General features: G+C 35.4%; 1 protein-coding gene across 1 annotated transcript in view; it reads right to left on the minus strand.

Moving 5' to 3' along the window:
• RAB11FIP2 (RAB11 family interacting protein 2) overlaps positions 1–22079 on the minus strand; it is a 34000-nt gene that overhangs the window by 7076 nt on the left and 4845 nt on the right. Inside the window, exons 2-4 of the mRNA XM_075155149.1 lie at positions 14539–14978; positions 13371–13833; positions 1363–1408 (exon numbers count right to left, since the gene is read on the minus strand). Of these exons, the coding sequence (XP_075011250.1) occupies positions 1363–1408; positions 13371–13833; positions 14539–14978 (949 nt within the window). The remainder of the gene's footprint in view (positions 1–1362; positions 1409–13370; positions 13834–14538; positions 14979–22079) is intronic.

Genomic DNA, 22079 nt, shown 5'->3' on the forward strand with positions numbered 1-22079 from the left:
TGCAGAAGGAAGAAATATAATAACTTGGTGAGGGCTATTATTGCAAAACCTAATAATAAATTACTTCAAACACCTTAGAAAGCAATCTTGAATATTTAAAAAAAAAATTCAAATGGTTTCATTCAAAACTATGGTTGAGATATAGTTTCTTCTCCTCCTAATTTGTATTTTGTATTAAATGAGCACCACCTCATAATCCTACAACCGGCATTTAGGATAGCTGGTATTCCAAAAGAAAAATCATCAAGGATTTCTTTTATCACCTTTAAATCCTTTAAATAAAACAATTCACATCTTATTTCTTAAAAGAATTAAACTGATGCTTTTACCAGCAATAAATTACATGATTTGCGGTAGTACATTTGCAAGCACATAGAAACTGTAATTATGGTGACTTTACAGACAATAGCTGTTAAGTTAAATCAAATTTTTTGATGTCGCTTTTTGTCAGAGATTAAGTAACCGCCTGGTAGAATTCAGTTTACTATCTGATCAAAAGCAGCCTTCATATACTCTGACATCTCCCACCAGTTACTTACATTATAAAAACTTGAGCATTTACAATAACATCAAATGTTATTACAAATCATTTACATAAACCAGCAAAAACCAAACAGTACAAAGTCATATTTGCTTGTGAAACTTGTTTTCTATATATTTTAAAGATTGAAAACAAACCCACTTTTAAAGATTTCATCTATTCACAGAACAAATTCTAGTAAGACCATGTTTTCCTTCAAACAAAGACACTGCATAGGAAATCTGTGGATTTTTTTGGTCTTTTCTTAGTACACAATTTATTCTAGGTACTTTTAGAGTCAAAAAGAGTATTCTGAATAATAACTTCTAATATTTCTAGTTTTAGTGTTTTCTGAGAGGCTGTTCATTTATTATTTGTATTATTAATCCTATCATGTATCAGTTCATTACTTCAATTTTAATTTGCCATCTAAAGACTGTCCTCAAGACTCCGACCATAGTGATAGGAAACTTCTGTTAGGTCAATTAATACATCATTCCTAATGCAGAGTTCCTCACCTGACCATTACTTCTCTAGAGTCATCTAAATACCCCAAAGCAACAGTTTTCTTTTACTTTCTGTGCAAAGATCTAATTTTTCCCGTCTTCTCTACATCATCATACCAGAAGTACACTGCATATTGAGTGTAAAACTCTTCTTTATTTCCAAATTTATATTAAGCCTGTAATTTTCTAATTAGATTTTCTGGATATGTCAAAAGAAAAACAAAAAATCCACAACATTTCCTTGTAAGAGGTTAAACAAGAATAATAGCTTATATTGTGTCAAGCACCAATTAATTGGCATTTACTGATGGCTTTCCGTAACACTTCATAACTCACCATTGTTTTCCTGAGGTCCTCAATGCCAGAAGGATTCATATTAAAACTGTGGGGGAAAAACAAAAACCCCAAATATTAGCAGTGCATACGTATCTGAACAAAACATCTACTAGAAGACACTACTGAATTAGGTATATAGCTATAAAATACTTAATATGATTTATTTTCTTGATTTGTTGAACTTAGGAAAAGTAGGAAAATAATCAAAGTTAATGGAAATTTTCATATATTCTTTGTTCACAATTTTTTGTATTTTTCATATTCTTTTTGTCATAAAACTTGACTAAGTAATTAAGAAAGGCAAGAAAGGATATGCAAGAAAGGATATTACGAACTGGGCTTCCCTAACTCTTCTCCTATCTCTAGACTTACCTCGAGCTTCTAAGCAAAAAGAGGTACTTCAAATGAAATAGTCTGGAAACAGGTCCCTGGGATGAGATTGTTAAAAAACAGCAACAAAACCCTGCAGACTAACATGTATTCCCAGCTTCATGGCAGCTGCTAGAGGAGAAAGGTCCTTTAGAAATTCCAGTGAGATCACCAGCTTAAGTCAGACGCTGAAAAGCCATTTTCTCTCAGCAACATTTGTTTCGTACTTAAAATTGAGTAAATAATCTACTATTTCATAAACCTGGTGATGATCCCACATATCCAAAAAGCAAAGCTATTTCATGATGTTGTGTTGAGATTTTTTTCTTCCTCAACTGCAAAAGTGCAGTTGATATTGATAAAAGCAGCCATTGTCTAAGTGTCAGACCTAGGAAAGGGTCCACTGGTCTCTCAGGTTGATGTAATTATTAGCAAATATCTTCAAAAATCAGTGCTGCTATGTTCTTACGTACTTGCTACAGTAAGTTTGGAGAGAAAACTAACTCTCTGAAAATGTGTTCAGAATGTGGATATGGCTCGCAAATACTATTTACCTGGTAGCATCACACCAGACATGATTCTTTCACAGAATCTACTATTTAGTTAGATTGCATGTACCAGCTGTCAAGGGTGACATTTGTTGACTGAGAATAATGCAAAAAGTTACGAAAATATGTTTACACTTTTTTTTAATTTTAAAGGTAGCTTAAAGTAAGGAACATGTATTTTGTGACTGTTCATCACTCTTTGTCATCTGAATTTATAAGCCATATATTTCATGGTGTAAAAGTGGAAGGGACAAAATTTCTGTAAAAAAAAATTTGTTTACATTACAACTTTTTTTTTAATTAAAATTTTTTATTCTGTACATTATTTTTAATTTCCAAAGTAGGCAGTCTTTTGCTCTTATAGAAGTCCCGTGAACCATCTGCTGGACTGAGGATATTAGATAAAGATTGGATTACACGAACAGTCACAACTAGAAATCAAGAGGTGTCTGACGAATCAAGTTCTGGCTAATTCCCATTATACCTGTTTGTAACAGTGATCCGCAGCAGTCTGCCTAGTTTGCTGGAGACCCGTTGTGAATGAGGGGCCTCTTTCATCGGGTATTGTCTAAAAAGCTAAAGGCAGGAACCCTCCCTCACAGCCCGCCTTTTAGTTTCACACTGATGTGTCAAACACATGATGAACTTGCTTCATTCATGGCTGCCTTTTGTGATCCCAGTACAAAAAAAAAGAGTTAACTGAACTGGATCGAATTAGCTTGGTGAAAACCAAGAATGTCTCTATTTAACGAAGTGTGGCGTTAATTTGGGATATCTTTCTTTTGGGACTGTTTCCTCATGTTAGACAAGATATAGAATAATACGGCCTGACTGCTCAACTGAGTGACTTTCTGAAAGGTTAAAAAAGCAAGATCTTTCATTGCCTTGAATGACTTTATAGTTTCTGTGAAATAAGTTCTGCGACTCTTTTTCATAGAAGCAGCTTAAAAGAAAAGCAGCAGTTCTGACTACAAAAAGTTGCATTTGAAAATTAGAAATATAAATCCCTAACAATATGGACTAATTTTTTTTTTTTTTTAGCTAAAAAACCTGCAGTCATTTCCATAACATTTCAGACATTGTAACTGCAATTACAAAAGAGCACATCTGTGTATTTCACATCAAGCAATTTGAATATACTTGCAAAATATGAAAAGCTATTAAACAAAATACTCACCAATAAAAACCCAAACCCCATGAATACTCTTACTCGTATTTTAAAGAGATATGTGGAAAATATACTGCTTCTCAAGGAACAAACAGGTGCTGAGATTGCATATAACTTTTTTTTAAAATCAGATTGTCTGCTAAGTAAGGTGGGAGCTCCACGGCCTCGCTGAGCCCCGCAGGGTTTCCTGCCAGCGCTTCCAGCCCAAGGTGAGCGTGAGCAGATGCAGGCTCTCACCGCTGTACACATAATTCACTGTCCGAGGACCAAGTAATACCGCAAAAGAAAATACTGTAAAATTATGAATGCATACAGTTGGGGGAGTTGCATGTTTGGTGTATTGAAATTCATGAGAGCGTTTATTTTTTAATTTAAATTTCATCACAATAATACACCCCTAAAGTTACCATCTCTCAATTACTAGTAATAGCTTACAGAAAAAACGCCTCTAGGACCACATCCCACATGCTGTACGACCATCATAAGCCTCCTTCGAGCAGCCGTTTTCTTGGCTTCCTAAGAGCACTCTGAAATCATTGCTCTAAGCAATTATAAAAAATAATGTCATTTTTTTTGCTGTGTTACAATCACAGTTCATAGTGATAATGCTTGTTATAGTCCCATCTCTGTTTTTTCCCCAGGGTTTGATAAATCGGCAGGGAACTTTTGCTATGGAAGCATGAAAAAACTATGTTCACAGCCTGGTAAAAAAATTTCTTTTGGCTCTTTTTTTGAGTGCAGCTTTCTGTGAGCAGTGACTGTAAAAAAAAAAGTGGCATTGTGGGATTCTATAATTATTGTTTCTCAGTTATGCCGAAACTAAGTTTGCTCAGTTTACAAGTAAAAAGATGATTCTTTTCTAACAAATGGACTTTCTGCCAACTCACCCTGAAAACTAAAGTCAAACTGGGTTTCTCTGGCTCGTCGTCATTAACACTGTGTGTAACTCCCAGGTATTATATCTGAGTCTAATGCCTTCTTACTGGACATACCTTCCAACCTACACAAACTGGCTTGACTACTCCTCTTTCTGTTCACTGAAAAGAGCCCATCTACCTTCTTGCTCCTGTGTCCTTCATCATCTCCAAGGAATCAAGTAATTTTCTACCTCTTGCACTTATCCAGACAGGGCAAGAAGCCCCCGCTCCACCACTGTGGAGTCTCATGTGCCTCAAGGTGGTGTCCCAGGTGCCGTAACCATTTTTAACAGAAGCTCCATGGCTTGTCTCTTACAGCTAATAAACTTTCATTCACTCCAATCACCTTCAAGAAAGGTAGGAACTAGTAAAAGGGAGGTAAATCACACCAGCAAGCCACCCAACTTCTACACTGCCCCTACCCCACTATAGGTAGAACCGACTTCTTCAATCTAGCACAGAAACTAGTCGTGTCCCCCGTTTCACTCATCTGGGAATTCAATTAGTTTCCTTAACAGTTACTTTATATGAGATATTTTTACCAGATTAAATCATATCCCTTATTTTATTGCAACTTTTTCTTTACACGGACATTTTTACTGAATAGTAAAATTTGTTGGGATTTCTGGGGTTTTATTAGCTTGGATTTAAATTTTAGCTCATCTGAGATGAGAACACTTCCCTATTTCCATGTTGCTTGGGTGGGGGGGGGAAGTGATGAGAAATAAAAATAGAATAAACTAATAATGGAGACAGACATACTATAATGCTGATTCTGCAGAGTGTTTTGGATGACTATTTCATAATCATAACAAGCATATTATTTTATACTTTCTTGTTATTTTTCCTATTTAAATACATTTCATTAAAACTATATGAAATTTACTTTTTTCATAACACCTTCTTTTTATGAGGTAGTTAAATACTTACATTGCGTGCTGATTATTTGCAGTTTGTATAGAAACTTCAACACAGCGGAGTTTAGGATGTATCACAGGCTCAAGTTTATGACTGGAGCTTGTAATTTTGTCTTTTGAAGTTTAATGGTAGTTAAAAATTCAAACATTAGGTCTAGTGGTTGCTTAAATATTTAGCTTCTAAATGCCTAGAGATTAAAACAATGTTTAAAAAAATCTTTCCTATAACTGATTTAAACATTTTAGTGCCTGAACCATTCACTCTGACAACATAATGAATGGGAATCAGACTCCTAAATTATGCTGTATGGAAAGCATATTTTCTTACGGAACAAAAGCTTTTTACTTATCTTCAGCTATTTGTATTAGTTATATGATCATTGTACTGTATACTATTAGAAATTAAAACTACAATATTTACATTAATCTTTACTATTCAAAGTATTGAAATCTTCTTTGTTAACTTGACATCTTGTAAAATAACCATAATACCTACGTGCTCAGTGTGAGCTTTCAGTTTTTTTCCTTTAATATGGAACATCTATGTACAAGTTATTAGCAAAACTCTACCATGTTCATTTTCCATTAGAGTTGAAAAATTATTCCTATTCCTACTTCTTGGTCTTTGGACTGATTCTTACTACATTGCTTATGCATTTTTCTTTGGATTCTCACAACACGTATCAAAACCTTGAAATATTAGGATGCAGTTTAAGTTATTACCAATGTACTAGAAAAACAAAAGAAATGAAGAAAATCAGATACAGTTAATGAAATTCAGAAACTTTGCTTTCCATAGAATATTATTAGCCTGCTGTGCCTGGCAATGCAGACATCACTTTATACTCTGAGAAGGAATGACTGTCATGTCTGGCAGCTAAGCAAGTATGGAGTAAGCATATTACCATTTATTTCCCAATCAGATTCTGGGGAACATCACTTAAGACACTTCACTATATAAATTGTCCTGCTGTCAAGCCATGCTCCGAGGCCTTCTGGAGTTTGTGTAACCCCAAGAGGACACAAAAAGAGTATCAGGTTTTGTTGCTATTACTCCATTTTCTTAATATTACTGTAAAGTCTCATGCCAAGAGTTAAGAAATTGGTCCAAAAGCCCTGAACTTTGAATGTAAGACACATTTTTCTTGCAAATCATTTGTTCTCAAGGTACGTATTCTTTGCATAGACTACTTTGGAAATGGTCTGTTCATGAGTATACTGCTGCACTCTACGGAGCCCTTTAAAGATGGCAGAAGGTTCCATGAGATAAAGAAGTTACAGTCTCAGAATACAGTGCTCGATAATGGTCCTGAACAATAAGCACTTCAAGGAAGCAGCCTGTTCTCTTGTGGCTCACGTATATTTCAAATCTAGTGCAGTAGAAACATGACAATGCAACACTACAGAAGTTTTCAGTTAAAACAACTTGAAAAATTTAACAAAATTTTGCCTTTTTGTATAAACCTCTTCATTTCGAAAACAGACATGAATTTGGATCCATAATAGGCTGGTGGCCAATTCTGAGGTGTCTGAGACAGATCAAGGGAGCTGGAGGCATACAGGGCTGCATTCATGAGCTCTATAAGAGTGCTAGCCTTCCCCTTCCAAAAATATAAGTATCTTAAAACAATGGCACTTGTACTTGCACACTGCTGGACACATTACCCATGCAAATTCACTTATTATTCAGGACTTACGAGGCATTCTAAACTCCAAAGTGATCTTACACGGTGCACTCAACTGAATGTTAATTTAAGTTTCTGGAAACAAACAACAACAGTTTTACATAAAAAGTTAATATTTTTAAGCATTTAAATATTTCTCCTTTTACAAGGCAGTTGTGCTATGGCTAAAAAACTAATGAAGTTTTATCCTCAAGAGACCACTAAAGTTCTTTTATACTAAAAGTTGTGCTAGCACCTCCACTAAAAGACCCTACTATTAGAGATCTATACATCAACCAAAAAACCCAACAACCCTAAAGTAAAATTTGGCATTGAAACTTCCAGAACTGTTTTTGAATGCTTAAAAAACCAGCACTAATTCTGAGTTCTTATAATGAAACAGAAAAAAAAATGTTAATCAATTTTACATAGCTTCTGCATTTATTAATACAGAAACTGGATATAACTATTTAATTTTTTTTTTTTAAAGAAAATAGAACAGGCAGTGCATTCCCCCTTGGGACAGATAATATGCCTCATGCATCCACTCAAAAAAGTTTTCACATGCCCTAATGTGCACCAAGAGACAATGAAAGCTTGAAAAAATCTTGTCATGCAGCCAGCAGGATGAACTTGCCAGTGTTCCTAAAGCAGACAACTAATTAGGAGTAAATGATTGCTGGTGAAGAGTCTGCAAAAGTCAAGATTAATACTAAGTATTTCTACAATATCTGTCTAAGAACTGATTGCGCCAAACCACCCTAGCAATATCCCAAAAACTGTGACCGTTGCTTTGTAGTAGCTTCGGGCAAGATTTCATTGTTCTCTCATCACACGCAGTGATCTTTCTAAATCGGACGGTAACAGTCTTGGCAGGACAGACCAGCAGACCAAGAATCCTTGCATGTTCTGTGTTTTCCCGTTTCCCATTACCATCACATACCTGTAATGTATTTGTTTTGTTGAAATAATGTTCTACCGATAGCTTTACCACACCAAATTAACAAATATTAACAGTCTACAGTATAATTAACGCACTGTTGTAGTTTATCAATATTCTACCTAGACTATAGATAATCACAGTTCACTAGAGATGTCCAGTCACATTTCAGTAGAGAACTGAAAAAAACCCTTTCGTTTCAAGACAAGCAATGCAGAAGTACGCTGTTCTTAAAATAAGACATGCTAACACTGACAGAGGAAACAAAATTCTGAAAATAGCATAGTTCACCTGATGTCATTTTTTAACTAACAGAGAAATCTATGTTAAAATGTTGGAATAGACTTTATTACTCTAGCAAGCACAATAATAAACTTGTTAGAGATCAACATTTCTGAACAAGGCATACGAAAATTAAAAACAGTGAGTTGTACTGTACACTGGAAAAGGATGACCTACTTGGTAAAGAAATACACAGCCATTACAACCCTTTCCTCTGATCAGGCAACTTCTGGGGTTCATTCCAATGGAGCTGTGGCCAGTAACTATGCCTCTGGCACATCATATGTAACAGGCGAGATTGAAACCATTTAACAGTCATTTATCTTTGATGATGTTGAAGTTATTGCACTAATAGCTTAAACCACGCTGAAGATAAGTTAACAGGTTTTACTTTACAACTGCAGTTGACTAGAGCCAGGCACCTCAAGGGACAAGCAGTAACCTAGGAATTCAGAGTAACACCATGATTTTGCAAAAGCTTCTCTAACTAGTTGACCATCACATACAAAATTTTAATATTTGCTGAAATGTAACAGACATCAGCTGTTCTTTAGACTTAACAATTTAATATGATCCAAACACACCACGGTTATCAAAAGCCTCATATTTTCATGGCACCTCACTTTTTTTTTTTCCCAAATCTAGTAACAGACATATCAAACATTTGAAATTGCTTATTTCAATCATTGCATCCATTGGGAAAAATGAAACTGCAGATACTGATTTGTTTGGAACAGGCACCACTGGAAAGGCAGGCAGCTCTAACAGCTCCGTGTGATGACAGTATGTGGGAGAGATGCTGAAGAAAATAACCGGATTATTCGGAAATGACAGACAAAGTGGAAAGATGCAAAAGAGATGAGTTTAAGGGTTGGAGGTTTTTTTTTTGAGTTGCAATTTTTAAAAAAGGCTGAAGCAGTAAAAGAATACAGAAAAAAAAAAAAAAATTTTTGTATTTTATGCTCCAATTGACCAACAACTAATGTTATGAGTATTATTCGTAATTGTTACAGTGAATCCTAGTAAGATACATGTTTCTTCCTCCTCCACTATACCATCTTCCATAGTGCTTAGAATGTAACGTATTTATTGCAAGAAGTTGAGATGAAGTGTAACCAGTTTGTAGACACAAGCTTTACCTTCTTTTCTCTAAGTTTAACAATACTTAGGTCATGGAAGCGCTACTTTAAAAGGTTTTTTTTTAATGTATGTCTCTATATATGTATACATATATGTATATACAGACACACATTTATATCGTGTGTATGTATATATGTATTTTGTATCTAGTCTTTCTTAGAAAGCTCCCAAACACCTATCAATTCAGTTTCCCAGATCCGGAATTTGATCAGACTAGTAACAACCTGTCAGCTTTAAATATTGGACTATTTGTTTCCCTGTGTCCAGTGCCTAAGATCTTGTTAATTACCTAAACTCTCTTTCTGTAGGTCTTGTTAATTACCCGTCTCCTGTCTCAGAGGACCTTGTTAATAACTTGTACAATCTCTCTAAAAAGGTCCTAATAACACATTAAAATTAAAGATGCTTTTCTTTTAGCACTTGTCAAGGGGTGTAAATTGAGAAATTTTCACATCAGTTTTAGCCTACTGTAGTGTATTTTCCTAAACACAAACAATTTCAGAGAAATGATGCGCAAGGTTTGGTCATGGCAGAAAACAATCTTTGTTTTCCAGGAGTACCCTCAATTTCTTTAACTGTGTTCAATACAAAATCCACGTGGCTCCTGACTGCAAATTAACCTCTTGAGAGCCATGACGATAGCAGTAATTGTAAGAAAGAATGCAATTTAAGATAATATTAGGTAAAAATTTCAAAGCAGTGGATTAAGAAGTACGAAGACAAAACTACTATTGGTAAACGCTGGCTAAAAATACTAGACATATTGTGTGCTTAAAAATTCTTCATTGGCTATATGATATAAATCCTCTGGAACTAACAGATTTTGTAATATTTACCAAAACAGTGTTTCTTGTTTCACTATGAGACTGCAGCATTTTAAAATTGTCATGAAATCAGCTCATAAATATCTATATTACACCTACACCAGACAATAAAAAACCCCAATCTTAACACTTATGTAATATTGTAATACCGTATTTATAAAACCCTTAGAAAATACTAATTTATCCACCCAGCATTTGTAAGAGGTAACAAAATATCACCCCCATTTTACAGATCAGGAGCAAGAATAATAAGTGATTTAACCAAAGCCACAGAACAAGCCTTTGCCAGAGCAGAGATTAATAGAAATTAGGGGTCCATATTTTGTGATTTCCTGACAACTAGTATTATACACAAACCAGGCAGGTTTCACTCTTTTAATTAGTAAGTAAGAGTAATTAGTGACAGAGTATGCACAGCCAGTTAGCACTTAACGATTGGTTAGGTGAAGGGCTATTCAGCAGCTCTGTTCTGCAACTCACCTAGCCATCAGTTAGTGATGTTACGAGCTGCTGTCCTGCACATCATTACTGCTTAGTCAACATTCCCAAACACAGTTAATTAGGATGGACTTGAGTCTGACCCAAAGCTCACCAAAGTCACTGAAAAGACTCCCACTAACTTTACAGACATAGGTTCATTGGTGCTTGGAACCCGACTTTCACACTCTGCACATGATGGAGCTGGGTTTGGTCATTTTTTTTGAGGGTGGAGGAAAAGGGTTTTTTTCTTCCACTTTGCACTACCTCCAGCCTGGTCCCACCGTTTTGTGGCTACAGTGTGCTCCTGGAATACATCTTCCAGTTGAGTTTCATCAGACAGGAATCCAGTTCACAGGCCCCAAGACTGTTCCATCACTCAAACAAAGGCTAAGTGGGGTCAACTGGGAGATCCACCTGCAAAGCAAACTCCTCATCCACACCAGAACACTGGTTTTGGACACACCTTAATAAAAAGATACTGCCCAGTTTACTTGCGGAAATGCTATCCATCCAAAAGAGCTTAATAGCATGTTGAGTAAATAAAAAGCAACTCAAAGTCTAAATTCTCTGTGTATGTTTTCTGCATACTGAATTTGTTACTCAACCTCATTTATTTTGTGCCCACAGATTTATACAATTCTTTCTTCACAGTATTACTAGTTTGAAAAATTAAAAATGGATTCTATTCAACAAATCCTCCACAGATAAAAGGTAAACTTAAACTGTAAACTTATTAAATATGCACATTTTGTATTAGTTTCTACTTCAAAAGAAAATCATTGTACAAGATACATTTGAAAGAAAGTGAACTTATTCTAAAAGAGTCTCACAGAACATAATACTGGAGCATATAAAAATTGAGAGCTCCTAACTTAAATTATTGCATGCTAGATATTATTCCATAATAGCTGTCTTATATAAAAGGTCAAAACGTTTAATATTTTGGGCTTTTTGAAAATAACAGAGTATCTATTTGTCTTAGCAAAAGTTTATGTTTACATAAAAGTCAAGAACTAGTAAAAGAGCCTCATACAAAGAGGGGGAACAAATGACTAGAGTCCTTCTGAATGGGCACTGTGATGAGCTTTTTAATTACAAAATAAAGAAAAAAAAGTCCATCATGATTACTGTTAAAGATTTATATTTATCAAGATCTGCTGCTTCAAGAATTTCAAAAGATTTCACTACTTATATCTAGCATCTGCCTGAATACATTTTTGCATTAAAAAAAAAAATTAAATGCTATGTAATTTTAATTGTTATTTAAATTACTTCTCTTTAAAGGAGCTTATTTAAATGGAAGTTTAACTTCTGACAAACCAAGCTACATCCTAACCTTACTCTAATCTAGAGAAATCCTTTATTAAATAAATAATATTCTAAGACTCTGTCTGTAAACATGATATTTGAGGCACTAGGAACTGACTTGACTCGTAGAAGACGCTAAAAAGATAATTCATTGAAGTCCGTATGAGCTTCTAGCAACAGCTCATTTCTGTAGCAGTTCCATTTCAGTTCATTTATCTAATTCACATCCATGATTAATTTTTTGAGAAAATGATTATAAGTTTAAATCAGGAGTGCATGCATTTTAACCTATGAATAAAACTGAGTTGGGATACAATAGGATCAATCTGTTCTAAAATCTTAAAGAACAAGATAACAAGAAACAAATTATTTTTTTTAAAAGAAAATACTACTGTGTCATTAATTAAGGAATTAATAGACAGAGAAAAAGCAAATTTGTTAGAACCATGTTTTCCATTTAAAACGGTGATTTATTTTACAACCTTAAAATTCCAGTTTGGAGCATTTTAATTTAGAATTCAATTTCTACCAAATTTAAGTCATTAAATAGAAATGAATCATTACCTTGGAAAAAAAGGACAGTTAATTTCTGGCATTAATATACAGAAAAAAATGAGAATGCAAATGACTAAAAGTTAAATAATTAACTGCTTAAATATTTATCTATTGGGAACAGTATATGGGGGGGGGGGGGTGTGTATGTGGCAAACAAAAGCCAGAAAGGAACGAAGCTGTGGGATACACTTTTTTTTTTAAGGAAAACAAGTTAACTGTTGATAGACAAACAAAGATTAAAATGGATTATTTAAATCAAAGTTTCTTATCAGTCCCTGTAACTTAATTCACTCTGCTTAGCACATAAACTGCTGCCTTGTGCAATGACTTGAATACACAGGAATTCAGCAAAGCTACAGTGAGCCAAATGAATTCAAGCATGATAAGTGCCCATGTGGGTGCTCCCATTTAGAAACAGAATGGTCTTAAATTCTTGTGCTTTAACGTATAGAATCTAAATCCAGTTTTTTCCCAAATGGTGCCATCCACAGCATTTGTTTTCATTACATTTTCTTCACCCTTTTATTTATTGTTTCACCTTTCCCTTAGACTTAAAACCTTTCCCTCTAAAACCTTGACTTAAGGCAGCGTAATAATTAGCAATGAGTGTTCAGTGAAAGCAGAAGACTTTCAGGAAGAACCCATTCTGAAGCATGAACAAGGTCTTCCACAAGCGCAAGTACCCAAGAACATTCACAGTACTTATTAGTAATATAAATGTAACTTCAAAATGAAGAAAAGATCAAACTATATAAAAAGTTCATAACTTTTACTTAGAAACAGATAAGCAATGACATAAACGTATATAAAGCACAAAGATTGTGTTCCTCAACACTTCACATTTTCATTTATATAACATGTTCAAGATATCAGATCGAAATACAGCAAAAACCTACCTTGAAGATGGCAACATGCTTGTAGGCTTGAAGTTTGTCATAAACGGATTAGTCGAATCATAATCAAAACTCTCCTGATGAGTTTCACCAAATGCACTAGGTGATTTCAAGTCAGTAGAACTGTCTGATCCCCCATTGCTAAGTTTATCTGACCTCTTGCTATCTTTTTTTCCAGTCACTCTTTCAAAAAGACTAACTTTCTCTTTTTTCTCTTTTTTAATTTCTTTTCTGATTTCGACAGGTTTGGAAAACAGACTTATGTTTTGATCCCATGTTGCTGGGCTTTCTTCAAACGGATTCTTCTGTCTTGGCAGTGTAGCAAATTTTTGGGGTAACGAAGCACTCACATTGGTAAATGGGTCATTTTGTGCTTCAAGTCCAGTTTCATCAACTGTTCTGTCAAGCTGGTTCATTTTAGAAGTATCAACACTTAATGTCCTTCTATGTGGAGATTTTAGACTCCCTGCAAACAATCTATCATTAGTATATTATCAATGAGACACTATATCATAGTTTATGACATGCAGAGAACCCATTTTACCTTAGGTCTAGAAGCTTTGCAATTGAGTCTCAGTTCAAAACACTGCTGAGTAACTAAGCTATTTAAAAAAAAAAAAGAACAGCTGTGGCCTTGACTTCGTGGTTCAGAAATGTTTATGGACAGACACTACAGCAAATTCTTGCTTCCTGTGTGAAAACTAAGTTCTACAAAGAAGACAGCTATGACTAGTGTGCCATTCCAGAAAGCGACAGTAGTCTGTTGCTGCATAATAACTTTGAACAACGCAAAGTATTTTCAGTTCTTTGTATAAATCAGGTTTAAAACTTTGGTGATAGTTTTCAACTTTTTAAACAGACTTATGTTTTTCACAAGATGCTGTATTGCCTAGAGTTTCCTCTAGAATGCAATGCTTCACTACAACATACTCTCAAATGAGGACATGAGAAAAATGCTAAATTACCATACATTATGACCAATAGAAGTTATTTCTTGTGCTCAGAAACAGCAATTATGAGTTACCACCAACTAATGGAAGTGAAAAAAATAATAGGCCAGCAACAATTCTTAGCTTTTTGGCCTTGTAATTGCTTCATAAACTAAAGAAACAACTTTTGACTGCTCTAATAGCAGTGAACTGTAATTATAATGGTCATGACTTTTACTTACCACCTTCATCAACTGAACCAAAAGATTCTAGCTGACGCCTGAAAAGATGAGGGTAGCCAACTGTGCTGGATTTCTTTTCTGAGGAGACATGCGGTCCTGTTAAATCTGACATCGAATGAGCTGAGGATAGCCGCTGAGGTCCCAAAAGGAAAGGTTTTTTTGGTTTTGATTTCATTTGTACTTCACCACTACATACCTCTACGTTTGCATCAGGTATGTGAGTACTTGGGATGATTGCAGAGGATGTATCCGAAAACGTCCCATCGTTTTTTCGACCCTTCATTTTGTCTTTTAGTTTAGCAAAAGGGGATTTGGTTTTGTCCTTCATTGACAAATCAAACATACTTGCTGTCATGTTATTCCTCATAAACTGAATATTGACCTTTATTTCTCCTCTGTCTTTAGTTCTCTTCCCTTGTCTGGACTCTAGGTGAAACCACCTTAAAGGAGAAAAAGAGTAAGTTAAGATGTGTTTTCTGGAGGCTAGTCATTAAACTCTGGTTAGTTGGTTAATGTATCTGGCTAGTATAACTTAAAATATGAAAACCATATTCCATAACAAAAATTAAAACATTCCTGTACTGACAAACTTTTTTTGTCTATATTTGTTTTTGAAGAGAAAACTTAATAACTAAGCAAGCACGAAGCTTTTTGCAGTGTTCACCTGTTTCGAGAACCAAAATCAACTCTGTGGAAGCTTACTAAACTTCATCAAAGCTAATGGGCTCACATCTGCTTATGAAGGAGAATTCGTATCTAATGTTAATTATAAATACAAATACATTTTACTTTGCTATTTAAAAGAACACTTGTTATTTTTCAAGTGGCCTTTATTTAGCAGTGATGTACATCACCTGAGCATATCCTACATGGCAAATATTTAGTAATCTCTTCTGCTTTGATTTTGCTCAGGTTTATATGCTGGCAAACATTTTTTCCCCTCTGTCCCTTCCTTCTAACCACTGGTTAAGATTTATGTCAACTGCACTAGCACGAGCAAAGAAATAATTATCTGAGACCCCTAACAGTCAGCCATCACTTCAGTTCTGCAAACTGCAACCCCTGCTAACACTGGAGGTAACTCCCCGAGCATCGGTGGCAGAACAGCGAGTGCACATGTGTATCTAACAGCCACCCCTTCTTTTGCAGGTCACCAGTAGGATTAACTTCAGAAGTATTTCCACAGGCTTTGGAACCATGACATAAACTCCCACTCCTTGAAAAGAGATCAAAGGTGTGATCATCTGATTCAAAAAGCCAAGTGCGCTTCTTTGCCAGGTCCAATAAAGGCTTTATCATCATCCAAGCGTCTTATTCATTCCCTATTGTGCTCCATTATCCCATGGAAGCATCTGCAGAATTATGGCTCAATCTTCCTTCACCTAAATGAATGACTGACAGACAGCCCCTTCTCCACACCCACCACCAACAGCCTTTTCCTATTTCAAAAGGGGCACAAGGGCACATTTCAGATCCGCCAGCTCCAAAGAAGTGCTCTAAACCCACTGTCAGGAGAGATGCATGCACACATGCCAACACAACAGTGCGATGAAGTAACTTTTGAACTGGAGACTAAGAAATGAAATTGCCTATCAGCACAGGTGCAAAATTGATCATGCAGTTATACATACATTATTCAATACTGCCAAATATAGAAAACAAGGTCAAGAAAGGAGAAAAACAACCCTCAATTTCCTTTCAGATTTCACAAATATTTTTAAAGATGACAGCTGAAATCAAATTTTCAGGCAGAGATACTATTTTTTGAGTTGAGAAAATACTTCTAAGAGTGACCCGCCAAAGAAATAACAAAAGGATAAAGTGTATTATGACTTTTTTTATTGCTTTGTGATGTCCAAAAGGTTTTATGTCCCATACTAAACCAGAATAATTAAGAAATATCAGACCTTCTCTGTCCCGGCACTGGACAACATGAATCCAGACCAGTAGATCCAGAAGTTCAAACAGTAGGAGGACAATTGAACCTTCAGGAAGAAAGTTTTTCTTCTGTTGTGAGGTAACTTCATTTATGTATTTTAAATGAAATGCAAAACCTGAAATATGTTATGTGTCTGAAGAAGATGGATTGTTTTTCCTTTTAGTTAATAATGTTTCACTTCTTGGTAACTGATTCCAGAAACACTTAAAGAAAGTCATCTATAGAGTCGTTACAGAAAACACACACAACAGAACCACGGGTCAATCTTTTTTGTGATATATAATATCGCAAAAACTTGAAGACAAGATAGCCTATTTTCTTTACAACTCTTCTTTAAAAGAAAATATGTTCATATATTCTCTTAAAAAAAAAAATACACAGCCATAATGAGCAAGCTCTTGCTCAGACAGATCTTGCCTGTGCAGAAAAAAAAACCCAAACCAAAAACCACCCTGAAAGTGAGAAAGTCCTCCCCATAACTCCTTAGACAGACACTAAACATAAACATAAATATAAATAAGGCTTATGAGTGTTTTAAGAGGCTTAATAGGCAGAGAGGACCTCACTTTTTGACATTCAAATTTAATGGCTCAGTCTACACTGTAAGAAAACATACACCCTTTCTCCCTCTTTCCCTCCCCTCACAGGGCTCAAACGTTAATACTGTATCTCTGATAAGATTGCTGAATTTTCGTATGTTTTTACTCAGGAATTACCAAAATTTTAAACTGATGTATGACACTTGCTAATTTGTTTTAGAACAATATCAAGACATAAATTCTTAAGCTTTTGCTGTGTGGAAGAAAGCCTTTTCTTTTAAAACTTAATTTAACTCAATTATTGACCTTCTTATCGTGAATCAACAACCACTCTGTGTCTCTACCAGTACTCACCTGCTAACGGCATACCTCTGCATGCTATTTTGACATTCACCAGGTCTGAAGGAGAGAATTCCAGCACACAACTAATACATTGCCTTTGCAGCTTGTACATTTGTTTTCAAAGTAGACTTTGAAGAACTAAAAATAATTTCAGCTCGGAAAACAAAGAAACTCTCTTTACCCTAGGAAGACAACAGAACGGCATAAGGGACTGGACCTCATACCTGATGGGACCAGGTTCAACCCTACTACTGATTCCAACAGAATTTAATCATAAACTTTACTCCAGCAAAATTCCTCTGGACTTCAGTGGAATTTCTATTTGAATAATGATTGCTGGATCAAATCTTTGTATAAAAGACAGATATTTAATTTTCATAGGCATTTCGAGGAGGTTTCTTTGTTACCTTGGAGAGTTTATCTTGTTTTAGTTATAATGAAGGTTCCATATGCTTCAGCTCATAACAAGACAATATGAGAAGCAGACTCAAATCATGATTTTCTTCAAATTCAAAGGCGAATAATTACTTTTTTAAACAGATGAGAACAAATGCAGGCAATGCATTTGTGTGGAGCTCCACGTGAACGAGCAACTAAGTCTGTAAATGTTTCTTATTAGAATCTGTTTCTACAACACATGGGCGTGAGCAACAAATAGAAAAAACAGCGCTGTATATAATAGAAAAAAGAATTGGAAAATGAAGTCCACTGTTTTCAGATAACAACATTTGGGTCCTAAAATACTAAATTCCACTATACCACTGCCAATTTAAAAAATTGTAATGCATTATAAAAGCCAATAAAACTTGCTATTTTGGTTTTGTTTACAGTACTTTTAGCCACAATAAATGCTCCATTTGTCAGGCTGCCATGAGCTTATTCTATAGAAAGCCCGTACAAAGTAGGAAAATAGCCAATAACATACACGAACAAAACAGGGTGGCTTTTATGAGAGCAGATGCCCTTTTATTTAATAACCAAATATTACATCCAGTCTTGCAGACAGTCTTTATTTAAACAGACCTTGTACAAAGTCTGGCAAATTTTCCCAACTTCAAAGGAAGCCCTATTGCCTTCTGAATCACATTCATACTTCTTGCTCTCACCTTCAAATGTTCTGTAGGACAACGTCCTCCATACACCCTCTAATTACGACTTTTCCCCTATGGTTTCCATCAGAACAACCCTTGCTTCTTTTTCTCATGTGTTTTTGAGTGTGCTAATGGGCTTCGCCTGTCTTGCACAGGTTTTATTTTGTAAGTATTATATAAATTGCCACTCTGTATGCTGACAATTTTTTTGAACACGTAAAGAGAAGACCAACATTCAAGGCTGAATAGGAAAAATCCTGCTGACCAGTCAGCCCTGAAAAACTAAACCCCTATCTGAAGAAACACAGCTATTTTCTAACCATGACAAAATCACTCAATTTTGGCCATACCTACAATTAGGAGTGGAAAAAGCAAACTCCCTTATTTCTAAGAAATACAATAACCATCTTCTGCATACCATTAAAGTAAATTCTGTAGTATTAGCAGTACTGAACCCTTTACCTTAGTAAAGATAGACAGGAAGAGTGAAGAAGAAAACTGAAATAAGTTACTATAAATAAGTAAGTTACAAAATTCTGGCCTGCCTATTCTATCTAAATAGCTAATGATCTACAAACATACTTACATTTTCAACACAATTTCTTCAGCTGTTCTTTTCCTCCCCTGATCTCATTTTATTCCCATTAACTTGGTTTTTCCAACTCACTTTTGCTTATCTGTACTATTCTCATTGCACCCTTCATCCTGCATAAAACAAATATTTTGAAACCAGTATCTTGTTTCTCTTCTCCTAATAGTCTGCTATTAGGAGATGTCGTTGTGTCTTATCCACAGAATTTGACAGTTCCAAGTCTCAGCCCTCTCTCTTCTTTGAAGAAGCATCACTCAACCTAGTCTGCTCCTCGTGTAACAGTGAGCAGGACAGGTTGACAGTATGGGTAAGAAAAATAGTAACAGTATGGGTAAGAAAAACCACTATGTAATTTTAATTACACTTTAATTATATACTTAAAACTTTAACAGCCTCCAAAACCACTGGGATACTTGTCTACCAACTTCAACAGGAATTATAAGTCTTCTAGCCAGCACATTCAACCTGCGCACGACAGATGACCTTCTGACCCTCTCTTCTTGACAGTGCCGAAGATGGAAAGTACTAAAGGAATTTTCCCACTCATTTTGCTGCTTCTCAAACACGCCACTCTGCCTTCACTCTACCAGTAAATATCTATTGAGCTGATCTAATTTTGCTTTGCTGAAATCATTAGATTGCACCCAAAGATTTTTGCAGAATCTTGATTTTAATTCACAGATTACTGAAGGAATTCTGCAAAAAGCCACATAATCATCACAGCATCCACAAGGCTTCTAACCTTGATTTTACAGGTAAAATCAGCATTCTCATCTGCTAAGCAACTTCAGTCTGCTATACAGTGATGAGGAGAATTTTCTACACCAGCAGGTACTTCTAGAACTACCCCTATAAAAGACCATCAAAATCCCAATGATAGAACATGTCCATCAGCTGTCACAGGAAAGAAGTAGTTCTTCATCTTAGATTACTATGTTCCAGCTAGATACACTGAAGAAACTTGCTTCACAAAATCCCACTAACATTAATGTCCACAGCTAATGGATAAAAACCAGCATCCAAAGCCCAGAACCGTCTTAACATTTTCATTAGCAGCAAATGCACTTTGAGAAATGCAGAAGTATGTTTTGTGATAAATCACTCAGATACCATACCGAAAGACAGCCCCAAAAGTCAGTAAGTAGGAAAATTAAAGCAAGGGGCTGAGCACAGACTACATCGTGTATGAGGGGAAACGAAGAAGAAAACAGAGTATTTATTAAAATAAGTGATGACATTCACAAAGATGAATACTATTACTTTCTGGAAGCCAACTGAAATGAGATATACAAAGTAGAGTTTAAAAATAAATATTACAGTGTGACATCGTAACACCACAAAACATATGGGAACTGATACATATCCCAACACCCTTACTAAGGGGTTAGGTAACGTCAACTGGAATCAAAGGAATTAAGTGGTCTTAGTTTACTTATTATTTTGGCTAAAGACTATGTGTGAAAACTTACTTTAGAAACAAAATAACTGAAGGTATGAGAATTAAGACCAGTTATTTCAGTTGAGTGTATGTGCAAGCATGTGTGTGTGTGCACAGAAAACGGAGAAGTATTTCAATCCAGATGGCACTCAGACCCTGACTCAGAGGATGTGCTTGCATTTGTTGTCAAAATGTAAATGCTGAGAATATTACTAGATAATTTGAAAATATTGCTATAATCCCATAAAGCTACAACTGGGTGCAACTTTTTGTTTTCCCCCATAACCATCTTTCTCTTCTGTTCCTCACTACTAACTTTCCTTCTTTTTTTTTTTTACATTTACTGAGTGGAACCACGAAAGCAACAGCACAAATTCATATGGATCCTCCAGGATGCTCAATATTACTGCGCCTTTAACAAATTTCGCAGTTACTACTCTTCCCACTTTTGACTAGAGTGGAACGAATTTCTTCTCTTACTTTAACCACAATATTTTGATAATTTCTGTTACAGCCTGCCATTTCCACTACTATTTAGTTTTATCACCTAAAATGCGTTTTTCTGGTTTAAACTAAATTTAAGACTCAAAACCAGTAAATAATGTTTACAATGTGCTATGATTTGTAGAATTATTTTTAAAAAGGCACTATTCCTTAACAAGCACTGAGTCCTTGACAATCATACTATCCGTTTACTAGTTGTTGTTTGCTTGTTCATAATTCAAGTTGCATTTGAAGCTGCCTACTCGAGCGCCTGCCTCTTGCTTATGCTGCTACAGATGAGAGAGAGGATACGGCAGAGGCAGGCGAAGGAGGAACCTGTCCATATCCAAGAGGGAAGAAGGATGCCAAGAAGGAATTCACATTAATTTGGAGAAAGTCACACAATTTTCGTCTCTTTCAGGAAGCTCAGCAGCCCTAAAGTGTAAGTGCTTACAGCACAGGGGTATTGATCGTAGTCAATTGTTAATTCTTTTTGTTTGTTTGTTTGCTGAGAAGCTGGTTTTGACTATTTTATATGGTCGATGTAAGCAGAGAAGCATCTTAGATAAGGCCAAGATTCCTTCAGTGTATTATGCTCAAATAACCAATTTTACAACACTGCTGCAATTCAGGGGGGTGGGGTGGGGATTGTTGAGGTATTATAGAAACCCGGGAAAAGGGGAATTAAGTCACAAATAAAAAATGCCTTCTCCAACAAAATTTCCCTAAGAAATAATAACTCTATCATCGCCTGCCCCCTCAAATTTATAACATTCCAGACAAGTGTTACATCTTAAATCAGCTGAAGGTATAATAACATCAGCTCTCCAGGAAAGCTAATAAAGGAATAGACAATAAATAGTGCGGAATTAGAGAACAACAAGGATGAAGCAAATGCCAATGAAATAAGTAACATCATGGTGAAAGCTAACGGAAATTTGTTCTTCTATTGCTGTGTTAATTTAGCACACAGGAGAAAAAAAACTAAGCACAGTCATTAAGTAAAACCACTGAAAAATACTTCAGTAAATTAAGACATTTCAATAAATGATTATTATTTTATTCCATTATAATTCAAAAAATTTGTTCTTATGTTACGCATTGTCAGATCATTAGC

Source organism: Calonectris borealis, chromosome 7 (assembly GCF_964195595.1).
Source record: "Calonectris borealis chromosome 7, bCalBor7.hap1.2, whole genome shotgun sequence".
Classification (NCBI taxonomy): Eukaryota; Metazoa; Chordata; class Aves; order Procellariiformes; family Procellariidae; genus Calonectris; species Calonectris borealis.